The sequence below is a fragment of the Chrysemys picta genome, chromosome 10 (genome assembly GCF_011386835.1).
Source record: "Chrysemys picta bellii isolate R12L10 chromosome 10, ASM1138683v2, whole genome shotgun sequence".
NCBI lineage: Eukaryota > Metazoa > Chordata > Testudines > Emydidae > Chrysemys > Chrysemys picta.
In genome coordinates, this window is record NC_088800.1 from 68625336 (window position 1) to 68639742 (window position 14407).

General features: G+C 47.6%; 3 protein-coding genes across 5 annotated transcripts in view; 1 reads left to right on the forward strand and 2 right to left on the reverse strand.

Moving 5' to 3' along the window:
- Nucleotides 1-5291, reverse strand: part of PDXDC1 (pyridoxal dependent decarboxylase domain containing 1) — a 49120-nt gene extending 43829 nt beyond the window's left edge. The window contains exon 1 of one of the 2 annotated variants that reach the window (XM_005307576.5): nucleotides 5108-5291. In XM_005307576.5, coding sequence (XP_005307633.2) covers nucleotides 5108-5128 — 21 coding nt within the window. In that variant the 5' untranslated portion in view covers nucleotides 5129-5291. The remainder of the gene's footprint in view (nucleotides 1-5107) is intronic. The other variant, XM_042861644.2, reaches the window with a different exon arrangement.
- LOC135973815 (uncharacterized) overlaps nucleotides 1-14407 on the reverse strand; it is a 1510190-nt gene that overhangs the window by 685643 nt on the left and 810140 nt on the right. The gene's annotated exons all lie outside the window — the stretch shown is intronic.
- The window catches only part of BMERB1 (bMERB domain containing 1), a 121220-nt gene continuing 117283 nt past the window's right edge, over nucleotides 10471-14407 (forward strand). Inside the window, exon 1 of one of the 2 annotated variants that reach the window (XM_005307572.5) lies at nucleotides 10471-10919. In XM_005307572.5, the coding sequence (XP_005307629.1) occupies nucleotides 10607-10919 (313 nt within the window). In that variant the 5' untranslated portion in view covers nucleotides 10471-10606. The remainder of the gene's footprint in view (nucleotides 10920-14407) is intronic. The other variant, XM_065559959.1, reaches the window with a different exon arrangement.

Below are 14407 nucleotides of genomic sequence, written 5' to 3' on the forward strand. Positions count from 1 at the left end.
CTTGTGTACCAGTCATGACTGAGGTTTTAGCAAGGTAAATTTTGAGGAAAGTGTTGGAAAAATCAAGGTACAAATGAAAAAAAAGTTACAAATTTGTGTTCGTCAAACTATTTTTTAAACCCACTGCAGGTTTCCAAGTTTAACTCCAATTTCTTGTGAGGTTCCAAACAGAAAATCTTTCAGGAAGTGTGTAATATGATAGAGCAAGAGAATCCCCCACAGTTTTCCTGGGAATTAAAGCTCACCCCAAAAGTCCATTTGTCTGGTTCTATACTTTGTGTCTGAGGCGCTACTCTGTATTGATCTCCCGTGCAGCACCAGGGAACAATTTCTGCAGTTCTTAAAGTTTGTTCATCTGGCCTCAGATTCATCTGTGTTTGTACAGTGCCCTGCACAAACAAGACCGGGGCCTATAAGCACTACCATATTATATATGTGAGTGATGGTCAAATAATGGAATACTTTTTGGTGAAAATTTACAGTAGAAAATGTGTCTTTTTGATCAACAAATTTCAAAGGTTTTTTTGATCAGCTCTAATGTTTTTAACAACTATTTACCATTACATCTAAATAAAGCACATACAACTTGTTCATCCACCATTTTCTGACTTCTTTACCTATCTGGCCACTGGGAAGTTTTCCAAGAGGCGCAGCAAGTTTTAAGCCGGGGAAAACAAGATTTTATCACATAAAAGAGTGCAGGGCTTTCACCATGCAAAAAAACCAAGGTATGCAAAAGAAGGAGCGTGGAGTATGACTCTCCATATATATCTAATTTTTTAACATATATAATGGAAAGATTTCAGAAGGGTTTGGGAAAGCACAAGCTTAATTCTTTATAGGATCTGAGCATTACTCTCCTAAACCTCATCTATTCTGAAAAAAAACAACTCACATTGTGTTAACACATTATTAAACATGATTTTGAACCTAATGTGGGTACAGATGGTTATGTTTAAAAATGAACTAGCTGGTCCTGGTTAATCATAGGGTCCTCCATAAGAAGTTAACTTAGATCAGGGGTCGGCAACGTTTGGCATGCGGCTCACCAGGGTAAGCACCCTGGCGGGCCAGGCCAGTTTATTTATCTGCTGACGCGGCAGGTTCGGGCGATCGCAGCCCGCACTGGCTGCAGTTCGCTGTCCTGGGCCAATGGGGGCGGCGGGAAGCGGCACGGGCGAGGGATGTGCTGGCCGCGGCTTCCCGCTGCCCCCATTGGCCCAGGACGGCGAACCGCGGCCAGTGGGGGCCGCGATCGCCCGAACCTCCCACGTCGGCAGGTAAATAAACTGGCCCGGCCCGCCAGGGTGCTTAGCTCATACTTTTTCTAACATGGTGCTTTCTCTCAGTAGAGACAAGTCCTTAGGTTAAAAACAAATACAGAAGAAAATCTAACCATCTCTGTATGGCAGCCTTTAACATTTAACCCCAAAACTATGCTTTTTATGGTTCTACTGTGGTAGCATAATAAATAAGGTAAAAAGAAGTTTTACATTAGTTTAGCAGTAGTGTAGAATACTGACTTTACAAGATGTGAAGAAAACTCCTGTCATAATGCATCACATTCTTTAAATAACTGCATAGTAAACTATGCAGTCAACTAGCCTTAGGCAGAAAGTAGATGGCATTATGAACTAGTAACTGTAATTAAACCTCACTCAAGCAGTTTGAATCCTTTAGAACCAGGATCAACTGTTGTAATTTTTGTTGGCACTTTGGAATAAATACGTTGAGCTCTCCAGGCTTACCACATAACCTTCACAATATTACTCTCCTCAACCGATTTTAAAATCTAGTCAAATTGTGAGAAATGAACACTTAGCAAACACCACAAAGATATGTTTTGGCTTTCACTACCTTACTCACCTAGCTGATACCCAAACAAGCTATAAAACTGAAGTATCAAAGTTACTGTGTTGTGTATACAGTATATATTATGTAGCAGTAGAAAAACTGCCTACACTTTTCTTAACCACATGTAAAATATATAATATTCTTAATAAAGTTATGCAAAAACCGGTGATAAATATCAATGAATGATATGAAGACATCTGGTTAAACATGTAACACAATTACTCCCTTGTGACTTGTAGAACAGGTCTCCTGCTACCATTCATGCACCTGCTGTATTTCAGTGGTGTATCATGCTACCATGAGTGTTACTCTGTAGTAGTTTTCTAGAGCAGTGATTTTCAAACTTTTTTTCTGGTGACCCAGTGGAAGAAAATTGTTGATGCCTGTGACCCAACGGAGCTGGGGATGAGGGGTTTGGGATATGGGAGGGGCTCAGAGCTGGGGTAGAAGTGGTGAGTGAGGGCTGTGGGGTGGGGCTGGGAATGAGGGGTTCAGGGTGTCGAAGGGGGCTCTGAGCTGGGACAGGGGGTTGGGGTGTGGGAGGGGGTCAGGGCTCTGGGCTGCGGGTGCCAGCTCTGGGGTGGGGCTGATGATGAGGGGTTTGGGGTGCAGGAGGGGGCTCCACGTTTGGGGGGGCTCAGGGCTGTGGCAGGGGATCAAGATGTGGGGTTACATTGGGCAGCTCCCAGTCAGAGGCGCAGCATGGGTGCAGAGGCAGGCTACCTACCTGTCCAGGCACCGTGGACCACGCTACACCCAGGAAACAGCCAGCAGCAAGTCCAGCTCCTAGGCAGAGGCGCGTAAGCAGCTCCGCATGGCTCTTGCCCACAGACACCGTGTTCCCTCCAGCTCGGGGTGGGGGCAGCATACAGAGCCCTCTGTCGTCGCCCCCCCACACACACACACCTAGGAGCTGGACCTGCTGCTAGCCGCTTCCGGGGTGCAGCGCGGTGTCGGAACAGGTAGGTACTAGCCTGCCTTAGCCGGGCAGCACCGCCGATGGGACTTTTAAGAGCCTGGTTGGCGGTGCTGACCAGAGCCGCCGCGATCCAGTTCCTTCCATTCCAGAACTGAGTCGTGACCCACGGTTTGAAAACCACTGGTCTAGAGCAGGGGTTCTCAACCTTTTTCTTTCTGAGCCCACCTCCCCCAACCTGCTATAAAAATCTCCACGGCCCACCTGTGCCACAACAACTGTTTTTATGCATATCCAGTAGATTAAAAGCCAGGGCTGGCATTAGGGGGTAGCAAACAGAGAAACTGCCTGTGGCCCCACACCACATAGGGCTCCGCAAAGCTAATTTTGGCTTCAGCCCAGCGTGGCTTTGGCTTTCTGCCCTGAGCCCGAGCAAGTCTAATGCTGGCCCTGCTCTCTGGTTTATTTTGGTGAACCCCCTGAAACCTGCTCACAGCCCCCCCAGCATCCCACAGACTCCTGGTTGAGAACTGCTGCTTTAGGGACTCACTTAAAGATTGTAACAGAGGGCACAGGATTTTCTAACAGTGACTTGTGGGCTTTACAGGGTTCACACTTGTGTGTTCAGTGTGTAGGACAGCAGAACAGGAAGTATGAAAAGGAAAAAAACATCACATCAAGTGCACAAGGGGAAAGGGATTAACTAACATTCCCACCACTATCCTGTTCTTCAAGACCAACATTCTCAGGAAATAAGCTTCACCTCTTTTAAAGGGCACACATAGGATATATTCCCAAAGGGGGAAGAACAATGAAAGGTATCTCAAAACATAAGCAGATTCACAAGTGTTTTGAGCTCTAATAAGCATGGCTGGAAACTGTTTTTTGTTTTGTCTGTGACTCAGTGCTTCGTGACATGAACTGACTGCTCATACTAAAGTTGTTTGCAATGGCACTGGACTCAGGATATTAGAGAGACAAGTCCTGTTTGGGGTTTCTTACATGATCTCCAGGTAGGTTTCCTGATATTTTCCATTGGTTTGTGGGAGTATGTGATGATTTCTTGTTTGAGGTGGTCCCTTCTAGAGCAGTGGTTCTTAACCAGGAGCATGCGTACCTATAGAAGGTATGCAGAGGTCTTCCAGGGGGTACATTAACTCATCTAGATATTTGCCTAGTTTTACAACAGGCTACATAAAAACCATTAGTAAAGCCAGTATAAACTAAAATTTCATACTGATAATGACTTGTTTATACTGCTCTATGTAGTGGGCTGTAACATTTTTGTATTTTTATGTCTGATTTTGTAAGCAAGTAGTTTTTAAGTGAGGTTAAACTTGGGGTACACAAGACAAATCAGATTCCTGAAAGGGGTACAGTAGTCTGGAAAGGTTGAGAGCCACTGTTCTAGATATGCTTGAACCAATGTCACTCACCCTTTCTCCATTGAGAAGGGCTAGGTAGCTCTGAGACACCATAAAGGGCCCTGTGTCATCAGATCATCTGATACCCAGAACAGAACAACAAAACACTGAACAACAGTCACCAAATTAATCCCCTCTTCCTCAAACGTACATTGTTGAGGGGAGGGAAGAATGAAAGATGACCCCTGGCTTCTTGCTTGTAAATACATTATTTAATTTATATTTAGTTACAGGGAGGCAATGGGGGGGGGGGGGCGGAATCCTCACCCTCCTTTCTCCCCATCCTTCACCATAAACCTGCAGACCCTGGCTCCGAACGCTGCAAGGCTTCTCAGCCAAGGAGGGGATGTTTTTCTGTGGCTTGCAAAATAATCCTGTAAAAACGGTAGGACTCCACACCCCTTACCTACCAGGCACTTTCACTACTCATTGAAAAGCAACAGAGGGTCCTGTGGCACCTTTGAGACTAACAGAAGTACTGGGAGCATAAGCTTTCGTGGGTAAGAACCTCACTTCTTCAGATGCAAGAAGATACTCATTGAGTGCCTCTTAGCAGGGCAGTATATCCCCCCTGGGAGGGATAAGCCCTTCACTAGCAAAACATCCCCCCCCTCCCCCAGCCTCCCTTCCCTGCTCCCTCTTGTAACAGCCCGGCTCCCCTCCCTTGTGTCAGCCCGGCTCCCCCCGCCTTGTGTCAGCCCGGCTCTCCCCCCCCCCCCCCTGCCTCCGCTCACCCCGTATCAGGCCGGCCCCCAGTCTCCCTCCCCCCCTTGTATCAGCCCCCCCAACCTAGGCACCCCCATTTGCCCCTTCACATTAGACACACCCTCAATGCTTCTCCCCCTCGTCCCTCAGCGCCCCCTTGCGTCGGCACCCCTAGCCATGCCCTATGCCCCCTCCCGCACCCACAGACCTTCTCCAGGGAGCTCTCCATGGCCAGGCGAGTTCTTGGGTACGACTCCTCCCCTCCGGGCACTTCCGCCTTCTCGGCCGGCCAGCCGGCTCCACGCTGGCAGCGCTGACGAGACCAGCTGAGGGAAAAGGGAGGGAACGCGCTCGCCGAGGGGACGGAGGGGACAGTGCCTTCCAGGCACCCGTAGTCGTCTGTGACAGAAGTGGGATGTACCAATCTGGGAGAATACAGGGATGGGACAACAGGCAGACCGGGCAACTGCGCTTCAACGGACCCGGAAACAAGCTACGATGACAGCAGGCTGAATGCGGGAAGAACTGACCTCCTTCTTCAACACCAAAAGTAAACCCTTCACTTCTGATTGTCTCCCCCCTCTTTTTAGACAATGGAACATTCCAGAGGCGAGGGGCGCCGAAGAGAGGATGTCTGAGCATGCGCAACGCTTCTGCAGTGCACCGTGCCCAGGAACAGGCTGGTAGCAGGGGTGCTGCTGGGCAGGCAGGGCCCACTAAAGGCTCTATAGCGCCCCGTGGAGCTGCCGGTTCGAATCTAGCCCCAGCAGGGAGGGTGGTAGTGGCAGTGCGACTAACGGGACGAAGGGCTGCAGGGATTCTCGTGAATCCCTCCAAGACTGAGGGGCGGCTGCTGGTCGGGAGACAAGGTATTTGTATCGCCACGGCGCCCAGCCCAGGGTGAGCCTGCACGGAACCTGGGTTGCTACTGAGAGGTGTGTGTGTGCAATGAATTTGTCAGTGCACAAGATGTCATCGCCGCAGTCGGCATTAATCTGCACCATCGTTGCTATTCCCGGAGGATGTCAGGATTAATCTAATTAGTTTAAAGATGGAGTTTGATAGATTTATGAGCTGGATTATAGGGGGTCGCCTGCAATAACAAGGAAGTGGGCTCAGTGACCCAGCTGATCCCTTCTAGTCTTATGTACCTATGATTAAATGGGAAACAAGACACTGAACTACCCCTCTCAACCTGCAGATGGTTGCCTCCTGTCCGTATTTTGCCCCACATTGGCTGGGGAAGGTGACATCGTTGCTGTCCATGCGTCAGATTCCCTGGAGCAGTTAATCCAGCATTTAACAAAAGTAATCATAACATTCAAAGCTTGAGCGAACAATGTCAAGTGCTAGATCAAATTAGAGCATTTAGAATTGTTTAAATTAAAATAATAACTTACTAAAAAAAAGAGAGATTTATCCTATAGGCTGAAAGCATTGTCTCTAGCAGATTTTTATCAAACATTTAAAAGCTTGAATTATTTTCTTTAAAGAAAATACACATTAAGTACAGAAATGTGTCAAGGTTTTATTGCTATGCTCTACTGATTTTTTGAAAGAGAACATTTATTGTAATTTAAAAGGACAACATTGAATAATTTTATAATGGATTTTAGTTTTATATTTAAACATTTGTTGTTTGTGCCCAATTCTGTAATTTATAGGCTAAACTTCCATTGACTTCAAAGGCAGTTTTGGATGGCAAGGAATACAGGATTGATCTCTCAATCCCTGATCCTGAGCTCATATTCCAGGCACTCAATTCTTATAAGGATCAGGCCTGATCCTGCAATATTTAGGCATATGTTTAATTTTACACACTCTGAATATTCTCATTGAAGTCAGTGGGAAAATCACATGTATGACTCTTTGCAAAATTGGGCTGAGATTTGCAACCTACTTTTTGAAAGTTGAAGATATTTCCTGTCCTTAGGGGTCTATCCACATGGATTCCTTTACAATTGGTGCCTCTATTATTCTATTCGCTCTTAAAATTTGGCAACATTGATTTTTCTCTCTCTGTAATGTCAGTGAAGCCGAAATTAACATGGTTGTAACTGTATCATGAACAACAAAGCATTTTCATTTCCTAGCATATGTATTTTATTATGCAAGAACTGGGAGCTGTTTTAAGGCCTACCTACACTAATCTTTAAACAGACAGTGGGAACCATGTTTAAAGTAATTTAATAAACATATTTCCATCTAAATGGAATACATTTTAAAACATGGTTCTAATATGGTTGGTTACCATCCGTGCAGCCTATCCAGTGTTTAGAAACTAACTCTGTTGAACCCCAGTGTGGGTGGGCCCATAACATGGGCCCCTAGGTACTATGATAATACAAATATAAATGATAATTATATAACAATAACATATTAGCAGCTTTCTTTCAGTCAATTTATCCCCCATTCTCCTACCTGAGTAGTGCTTCCACAACTATGTTGAGGGTGCTCATAATATTGTCGAAAGACCAAAACAAGACATCCTCCTTTTCAAAAGAGAAACCCTAGCAGTATTATTATTATTATGGATTTTGGGAAACAAACTGTATTTTATAAAATAATGTTTTGTCATTAGCCTTTAAAAAAACCTTGGTTGTCCTATCAAATTTCTCAGTGCCTCCTACATCTGTGTGCTACACTGATCCCTGAAACTACCGCAGATCAAGACATCTTCATTTTCAAGTGCACTGGGATTACCAAAGGATGTCAGCACAACATTCAATATAACTGGCCTGATCCCGTTCTAGATTTCCCATTTACTACACTTGGAGAAAGATTGGGCCCAATGTTTGCATGTTAACTGTTGGTTCTGGAACAATTTCCCCCCAAATAGAATTAAAGCCAGTGCAGATTGTGCATTACATTATTATTTGTTACAATTTTGTATTCATTTGTATTTATTTATCTATCATAAGGGGGTTACTATGCTAGACACTGTATAAACACATAATAAGAGAAAGTCCCTGTTCCAAAGAGTTTACAATCTAAATTGACAAGACAGACAAAGTGTGGAGAAAGGAAATATATTATTCCATTTTTACAGACAGAGAACATGAAGGAATTAAATGGGTAAATTTTCAAAGGTGCTGAGTCTAGGGCAGAAGAGACTGGGATTAGTAGCATAATGATCTCCCATGATTCACACATTCTATGAAGTTACGAGTTTTATTATGCAGGCAGCATAAAAGTCTCTGTTTTCCCCCCAGGTGTGTTTGCTTATATTTTTCCCAGTTAAACCTCATGTTATGTTCTGTGCATGTGTCTAATCTCGCTAGTGATTCTCAACCCAATCAGCACACAGCTACGGCCCATGTGACATCCTCAGGGACATACAGGTAGTATATATATATTGTGTGGATGCTGCCCACATAATACATAGAGAGCTGCATATGCGACCCACAGTGGTAAATAGGTTGAGAACCACTGCTCTAGATTCTTTTATATTATTCATCTCAAATTAGTATAATCTACAAATATCATCAATAGTATGCTATTAATTTCTACTTCCATATAATTAAGATCTTAAATAAGACCATACCTAATTGGGATCCCTATTGCCTACACAATATACTTACCCTAAATGCAATACATTGCTGTCTGTCATTCTTCTTTCTTTATGGCATTTTAGCCAGATTTTGGCCTAAAAACCTTCCCAAGCCTATTTGAATTATTTTTTCTAGGAATGTTTCTGATACAGTCTAAAATGTATTAGTACATCCACTTGCCATATATTTGGATATTATTATCTCCTCCTTCACCCACTAATTCTGCAGTTCTCTCAGAAAAGACAATCAGATTTGTTTGATTCCAGTAGTGCCCAAAGAGTCTGCAGGTGGGATCTACAGATGTCTTCTCAGCACCTAGAACTTGTCTGTCTTTTGGCTGTAGAGATTGCAGATTTAAATACTGGGCCAAACTTTAAGGGACAAACACAATCCCCACTTTTTTTTCAGCCTTTATAACCCTAAAAGATATATAATTTGTCTGGATAATAGGTGTCTTTTTCAATAGATTTGTCAGGCTCTCAACCTACATCTGCAATACACAGGTAATGTGCATCTGTTTCATAGGTATTCTAATCTTTATTGGATTTTCCTTTGAAATGATTTCACCAGATGCTGGTATAATCTCCTACACATATGACAGAGGAGTAGCCGTGTATTCTTGATCTGTAAAAAGCAACAAAGAGTCCTGTGGCACCTTATAGACTAACACCTAATAGACTGTATTGGAGCATAAGCTTTTGTGGGTGAATACTCACTTTGTCTGACAAAGTGGGTATTCACCCACGAAAGCTTATACTCCAATACAGTTGTTAGTCTATAAGGTGCCACAGGACTCTTTGTTGCTTTCTACACATATGAGTTATTTAACAGTAAATTATACTCATTTCAATGGAAATGTGGCCTCTGTGAAAGGAGTTAGGAGTCTTAGGCTAGGTCTACACTACCCGCCTGAATCGGCGGGTAGAAATCGACCTCTCGGGGATCGATTTATAATCGATCCCCGAATCGACGCTCTTACTCCACCAGCGGAGGTGGGAGTAAACGCCGTCGACAGAAAGCCGCAGAAGTCGATTTTGCCGCCGTCCTCACAGTGGGGTAAGTCGGCTGCGATACGTCAAATTCAGCTACGCTATTCACGTAGCTGAATTTGCGTATCTTAAATCGACTCCCCCCGCAGTGTAGATGTATCCTGAGTCTACTCGTTGGTCAAGTGATCACATTGCAAAACCCGCCACCAGAGCTGTTAGTAGAGCTGACAAGGACTGATTGAACATAGAGCCTGAACTGCCACCTCCCTGCTGAAAACAGTTGCCTAGGCTGTCAATCCAGCACCTTTCCCCAGAACTAGATTCATGATATGTATTTAAAATTCTTTGTGGGGGCACAGCTCTGTGCAGTTTCAATACAACTGTGCATAGGAGTCTGTTATACAAATAGAAATGACGTTTGCTCAGGAAAAACTTGGGACGACGGAAGTTTAATAAAACAATAAAGCTTAATACCAATAAAATATTTGGACGGGATATTAAACCTTGTGTTTCAAGGCTTAAGAAAATCTTCAACTATGAGAGGTGAGGATGAGACATCTGTGAAATGATCTGTCCCCACGTATATCTACAAGAGGGGTTTTACTCCATCCTCTGAGGCGTCTACTGGAGGATACTGTACTACGTGGTCTGATCCAATATGGCTGTTATTGTGTTAACAGGTCCAGGAAGTTTGAGAGCAATGGGGAGTAGGTCTTCTGCTGGGTTTATGAACTGGGGAAGAGTCTATGGAGGAGCAGATGCGATGGGCCAGAGGGAGAAAATGTGGGGGGCTCTCTGAGAAGAAGACAAAGGTTTCACAGGAGGAGGGGCAGGTCTGAGAAAGGGGGCGGGGGTAGTTCCTGCAGCTGGAGGTAGTAACAGAAGCAGGTATAGTGGGGGATGTGCTAGTCCGCGAGGGGATGGCAGGGGCCAGGCAAGGAGAGAGGCATGTCTGACTGGGGAACAAGAGGGCTGGGGTAAGGCGGGGCAGTATCTGGAGGAGAGGGGCAGGGCAGGGCTGGCAGGAGGAGAGCGGGCGAGAGGCTCGGGGCTGGGCGGCTCCGGCAGGCAAGAGGCGGGGCGGAAGAGGCAGCACAAGGCGGCGTTGTGCGCTCTGGCCCGGCGGCGGGTGGAAGCCGTACACCGGCACGGGAGGCCGGGGAGCCTATGGCCGGGCCGTTGCTCCGGAGCGGGGTGCGCCGGTTCCCCTGGCTCTGCAACGTGCTGCTCTACGGCAGCCTCTTCTCGGCCGGGGACGCGGCTCAGCAGCTGCTGCGGCGGCGCCCGGGGCAGGAGCCCGACTGGGCGCAGACCCGGCACGTGGCGCTGGTGGCCCTCAGCTTCCATGGCAACTTCAACTACGTGTGGCTGCGGGGGCTGGAGCGGGCGCTGCCCGGCCGCGCGCCCGGCGCGGTGCTGGCCAAGGTGCTGTGCGACCAGCTGGTGGGGGCGCCTGTCGCCATCCTGGCCTTCTACACGGGTGAGTGCGGCCGGGTGCAGGCCTGAGGCCCCGGCACCCTCCTGTGGCTCAGTCCCCCGAGTCCTCTCCCCATGGCCGAGTGCCACCTGCGCCCGCTCCCCAGGGCCGAGCCCCCCGTACCTCCTCCCCAGGGCCGAGCTCCCGGCGTCCCCTCCCCATGGCCGAGCGCCTTCTGCGCCCCCTCCCCAGGGCCGAGCCCCCCGAACCCCCTCCCCAGGGCCGAGCTCCCGGCGTCCCCTCCCCATGGCCGAGCGCCTTCTGCGCCCCCTCCCCAGGGCCGAGCCCCCCGAACCCCCTCCCCAGGGCCGAGCCCCCTGTACCCCCTCCCCAGGGCCGAGCTCCCGGCGTCCCCTCCCCATGGCCGAGCGCCTTCTGCGCCCCCTCCCCATGGCCGAGCCCCCCGAACTCCCTCCCCAGGGCCGAGCTCCCGGCGTCCCCTCCCCATGGCCGAGCCCCCCGAACTCCCTCCCCAGGGCCGAGCGCCTTCTGCGCCCCCTCCCCAGGGCCGAGCCCCCCGAACCCCCTCCCCAGGGCCGAGCGCCTTCTGCGCCCCCTCCCCAGGGCCGAGCGCCTTCTGCGCCCCCTCCCCAGGGCCGAGCTCCCTGCGCCCCCTCCCCATGGCTAAGCCCCCTGCACTCTCTCCCCATGGCCGAGCCCCCCGAACCCTCTCCCCATGGCCGAGCTCCCTGCGATCTCTCCCCAGGGCTGAGCGCCTCCTGCGCCCCCTCCCCGGGGCCGAGCCCCCCGAACCCCCTCCCCGGGGCCGAGCTCCCTGCGCCCCCTCCCCACGGCCGAGCGCCTCCTGCGCCCCCTCCCTGGGGCCGAGCCCCCCAACTCCCTCCCCGGGGCCGAGCTCCCTGCGCCCCTCCCCACGACCGAGCGCCTCCTGCGCCCCCTCCCCGGGGCCGAGCCCCCCGAACCCCCTCCCCACGGCTGAGCTCCCTGCGCCTCCTCCCCACGGCCGAGTGCCACCTGCGCCCCCTCCCCGGGGCCGAGCCCCCCAAAACTCCTCTCCATGGCCGAGCTCCCTGCGCCCCCTCACCATGACCGAGCCGCCTGCAACCCCCCACCATTGCTGAACACTCTTCAGTCTCTTCCTATAGTTGAGCTTCCTGGACCTTTTGCACCCCTTTCCACTGATGGGCTCCCAACATCCCTTATCCATGCCTGAGATCGTGCTCCCTCTTAAACCTCAACACCATGTCGGCGCCCCCTGCACCCCCATCCCATGATTCAAATCACTATGTCCTCTCCAGAAGGGGTTGGTTGAGCCCCTACCCAGCCCCAGCAGCAAGGAATGGTTGTGCCCCTTGCACCATATGCCAATGTGACCTTTGTCCTCGGATTCATCCAAGCTTCTTCAGTCTCTGTGGTGGGATATTTGCATTCCATGTGCTTTACTGCACCTTGAGTCTGTCAAACAAAACTTTGAAAGAACAAGGCTAGTCTCACAGCGTGCTAGCAGTAAAGGCCAAATTTTTGGCCAGTCTTGGTTTTCAGGATGTGCACACAGCACCTCACACATTATACCCATAGTTGCGAAAGCAATTCTGGGATTTTTTAGAATGAATTCAATTAATTATTAATACCAGCTACATAGTGGACATTTATATAGTGGGCTAGATTCACTTCAGCATGACTTGTGTTATGCCTGAATTATGTCAATGATTTCAATGAATAACACCAGTGCAAAAGTGGTAATTCAGGCCTATCACCTTTAATTAATCCCAAATGATCTGAAGCACTTTACAGACTGATTATACAAACTATATCTAATGAAATCAGTCCGTGTTACTTTACTCACGATTCTACATTGGCTGAAACACAACTGCTGTTTAATAGCAAATATCAGCATTACACAACATGTTAGGCCTGGTCCACACTAACCCCCCACTTCAGACTAAGGTACGCAAATTCAGCTACGTAGGCAGGCTCCCCCGTCGATGCCGCGTACTCCTCTCGCTGAGCTGGAGTACCGGCGTCGACCGCAAGCACTTCCGTTATCGATTCGGGATCGATTTATCGCGTCTAGACAAGACGCGATAAATCGATCCCAGAAGATCGATTGCTTACATCCGGACCAGGAAGTAAGTATAGACGTACCCTTAGAAACTGAACTATGCCAGATCCAGTTTTAGGAATATACACCAGTGGTGGAACACTGCTGTTAGAGATGGTGATAATAATATGTAACCTTAACAAACCTAATGAATGTAAAGACTTTAAAAAATGAGTGAGATGAGTAGAAAGAGAAATAATTTAAGAAACCATTATAGAAAAGACTAGTGTAAAATGAAACTATCATTTAATTTAAACCATGTGTGGGATAAGAACTAAGAGCTTGTCTACTCATGAAAGTTCATCCAGAATAAGGTGGGCATGTGAATTTAAAGTGGACTAGCTATTATTGATTAGCTCCATGTGTGGATGCTCTTATTCCAGAATAAGTGAGCCTTACTCTGAATTATCTTAATCTAAAATGGATTACCTAAACTGCACCAAGGCACTCTTAGTGCAGAATAAGAGTATACACACAGTGAGTAATAGCTATTTTTGGCCTTTTTTCTATGTAGACAAGCCCTAAGTGGTTAGACTCTTTTAACATTGTAAGTATCATGAGATTCTCATTTTATGGTCAGACAAACAGATCATTCAGGGTATGATTGGAAGTAAATGAAGGGAGGAAAGACGCCCATAGCTAGTACAAATTTGCCTGTCATCAAATGCTATCTGCCTAGTCACCATTGTGAACAGATAGATGTAATGAGGGGTACTGTGAGCCGCTACCTACCAGGCACACCATGGCATGCAAATATCCATTATAGTGGGCCAATCCTGAGTTGGGCTGACCATCTTCAACTCCCATTGGCTACAGTATGTGTATATTCATAGATTCGTAGATTTTAAGGTCAGAAGGGATCATTATAATCATATAATTTAACCTCCAGCATAATGCAGGCTATAACTTCTGGTTGGATTAGAGCACGTCTTTTGGAAAGACATCCAACACTCCCAAACTCTATTCATGGTAATTTGTTCCAGGGGTTGATTCTCTTTACTGTCCAATATTTGCATTTGTCTAACTTTTAACTTCCAACCATCGTTGCACGTGCCCAGCTCTCCTCTGGATCAGGCTCCTTTTGTGTCCTATGACAAAGCTCCCATGTGTATATTCCTAGGAGCATAATGGGCAGTAGATCAGCTAGTGTGTGTATAAATTTCAAACTGCTGTCCACAGTATATTAAACAAGTACATTTTAGAGCAACTCTACTCTTCAGATCTACACTTTGGAGTTAATCAAAGGTGCTGTTTATGATGGCAAAAAATGGCATTTTGACCACTTTGTCAGCTAATCCTGAGCAAAATGCTGAGCCCTGTCTATACCATAGTTTCTACTGCTGCTACTGTTGATGAATTATCTACTTCATTTTTGTCACTATACATGCAGCATAGTAGATTTAGTTTGGATCACCTCTTTGGTATCACC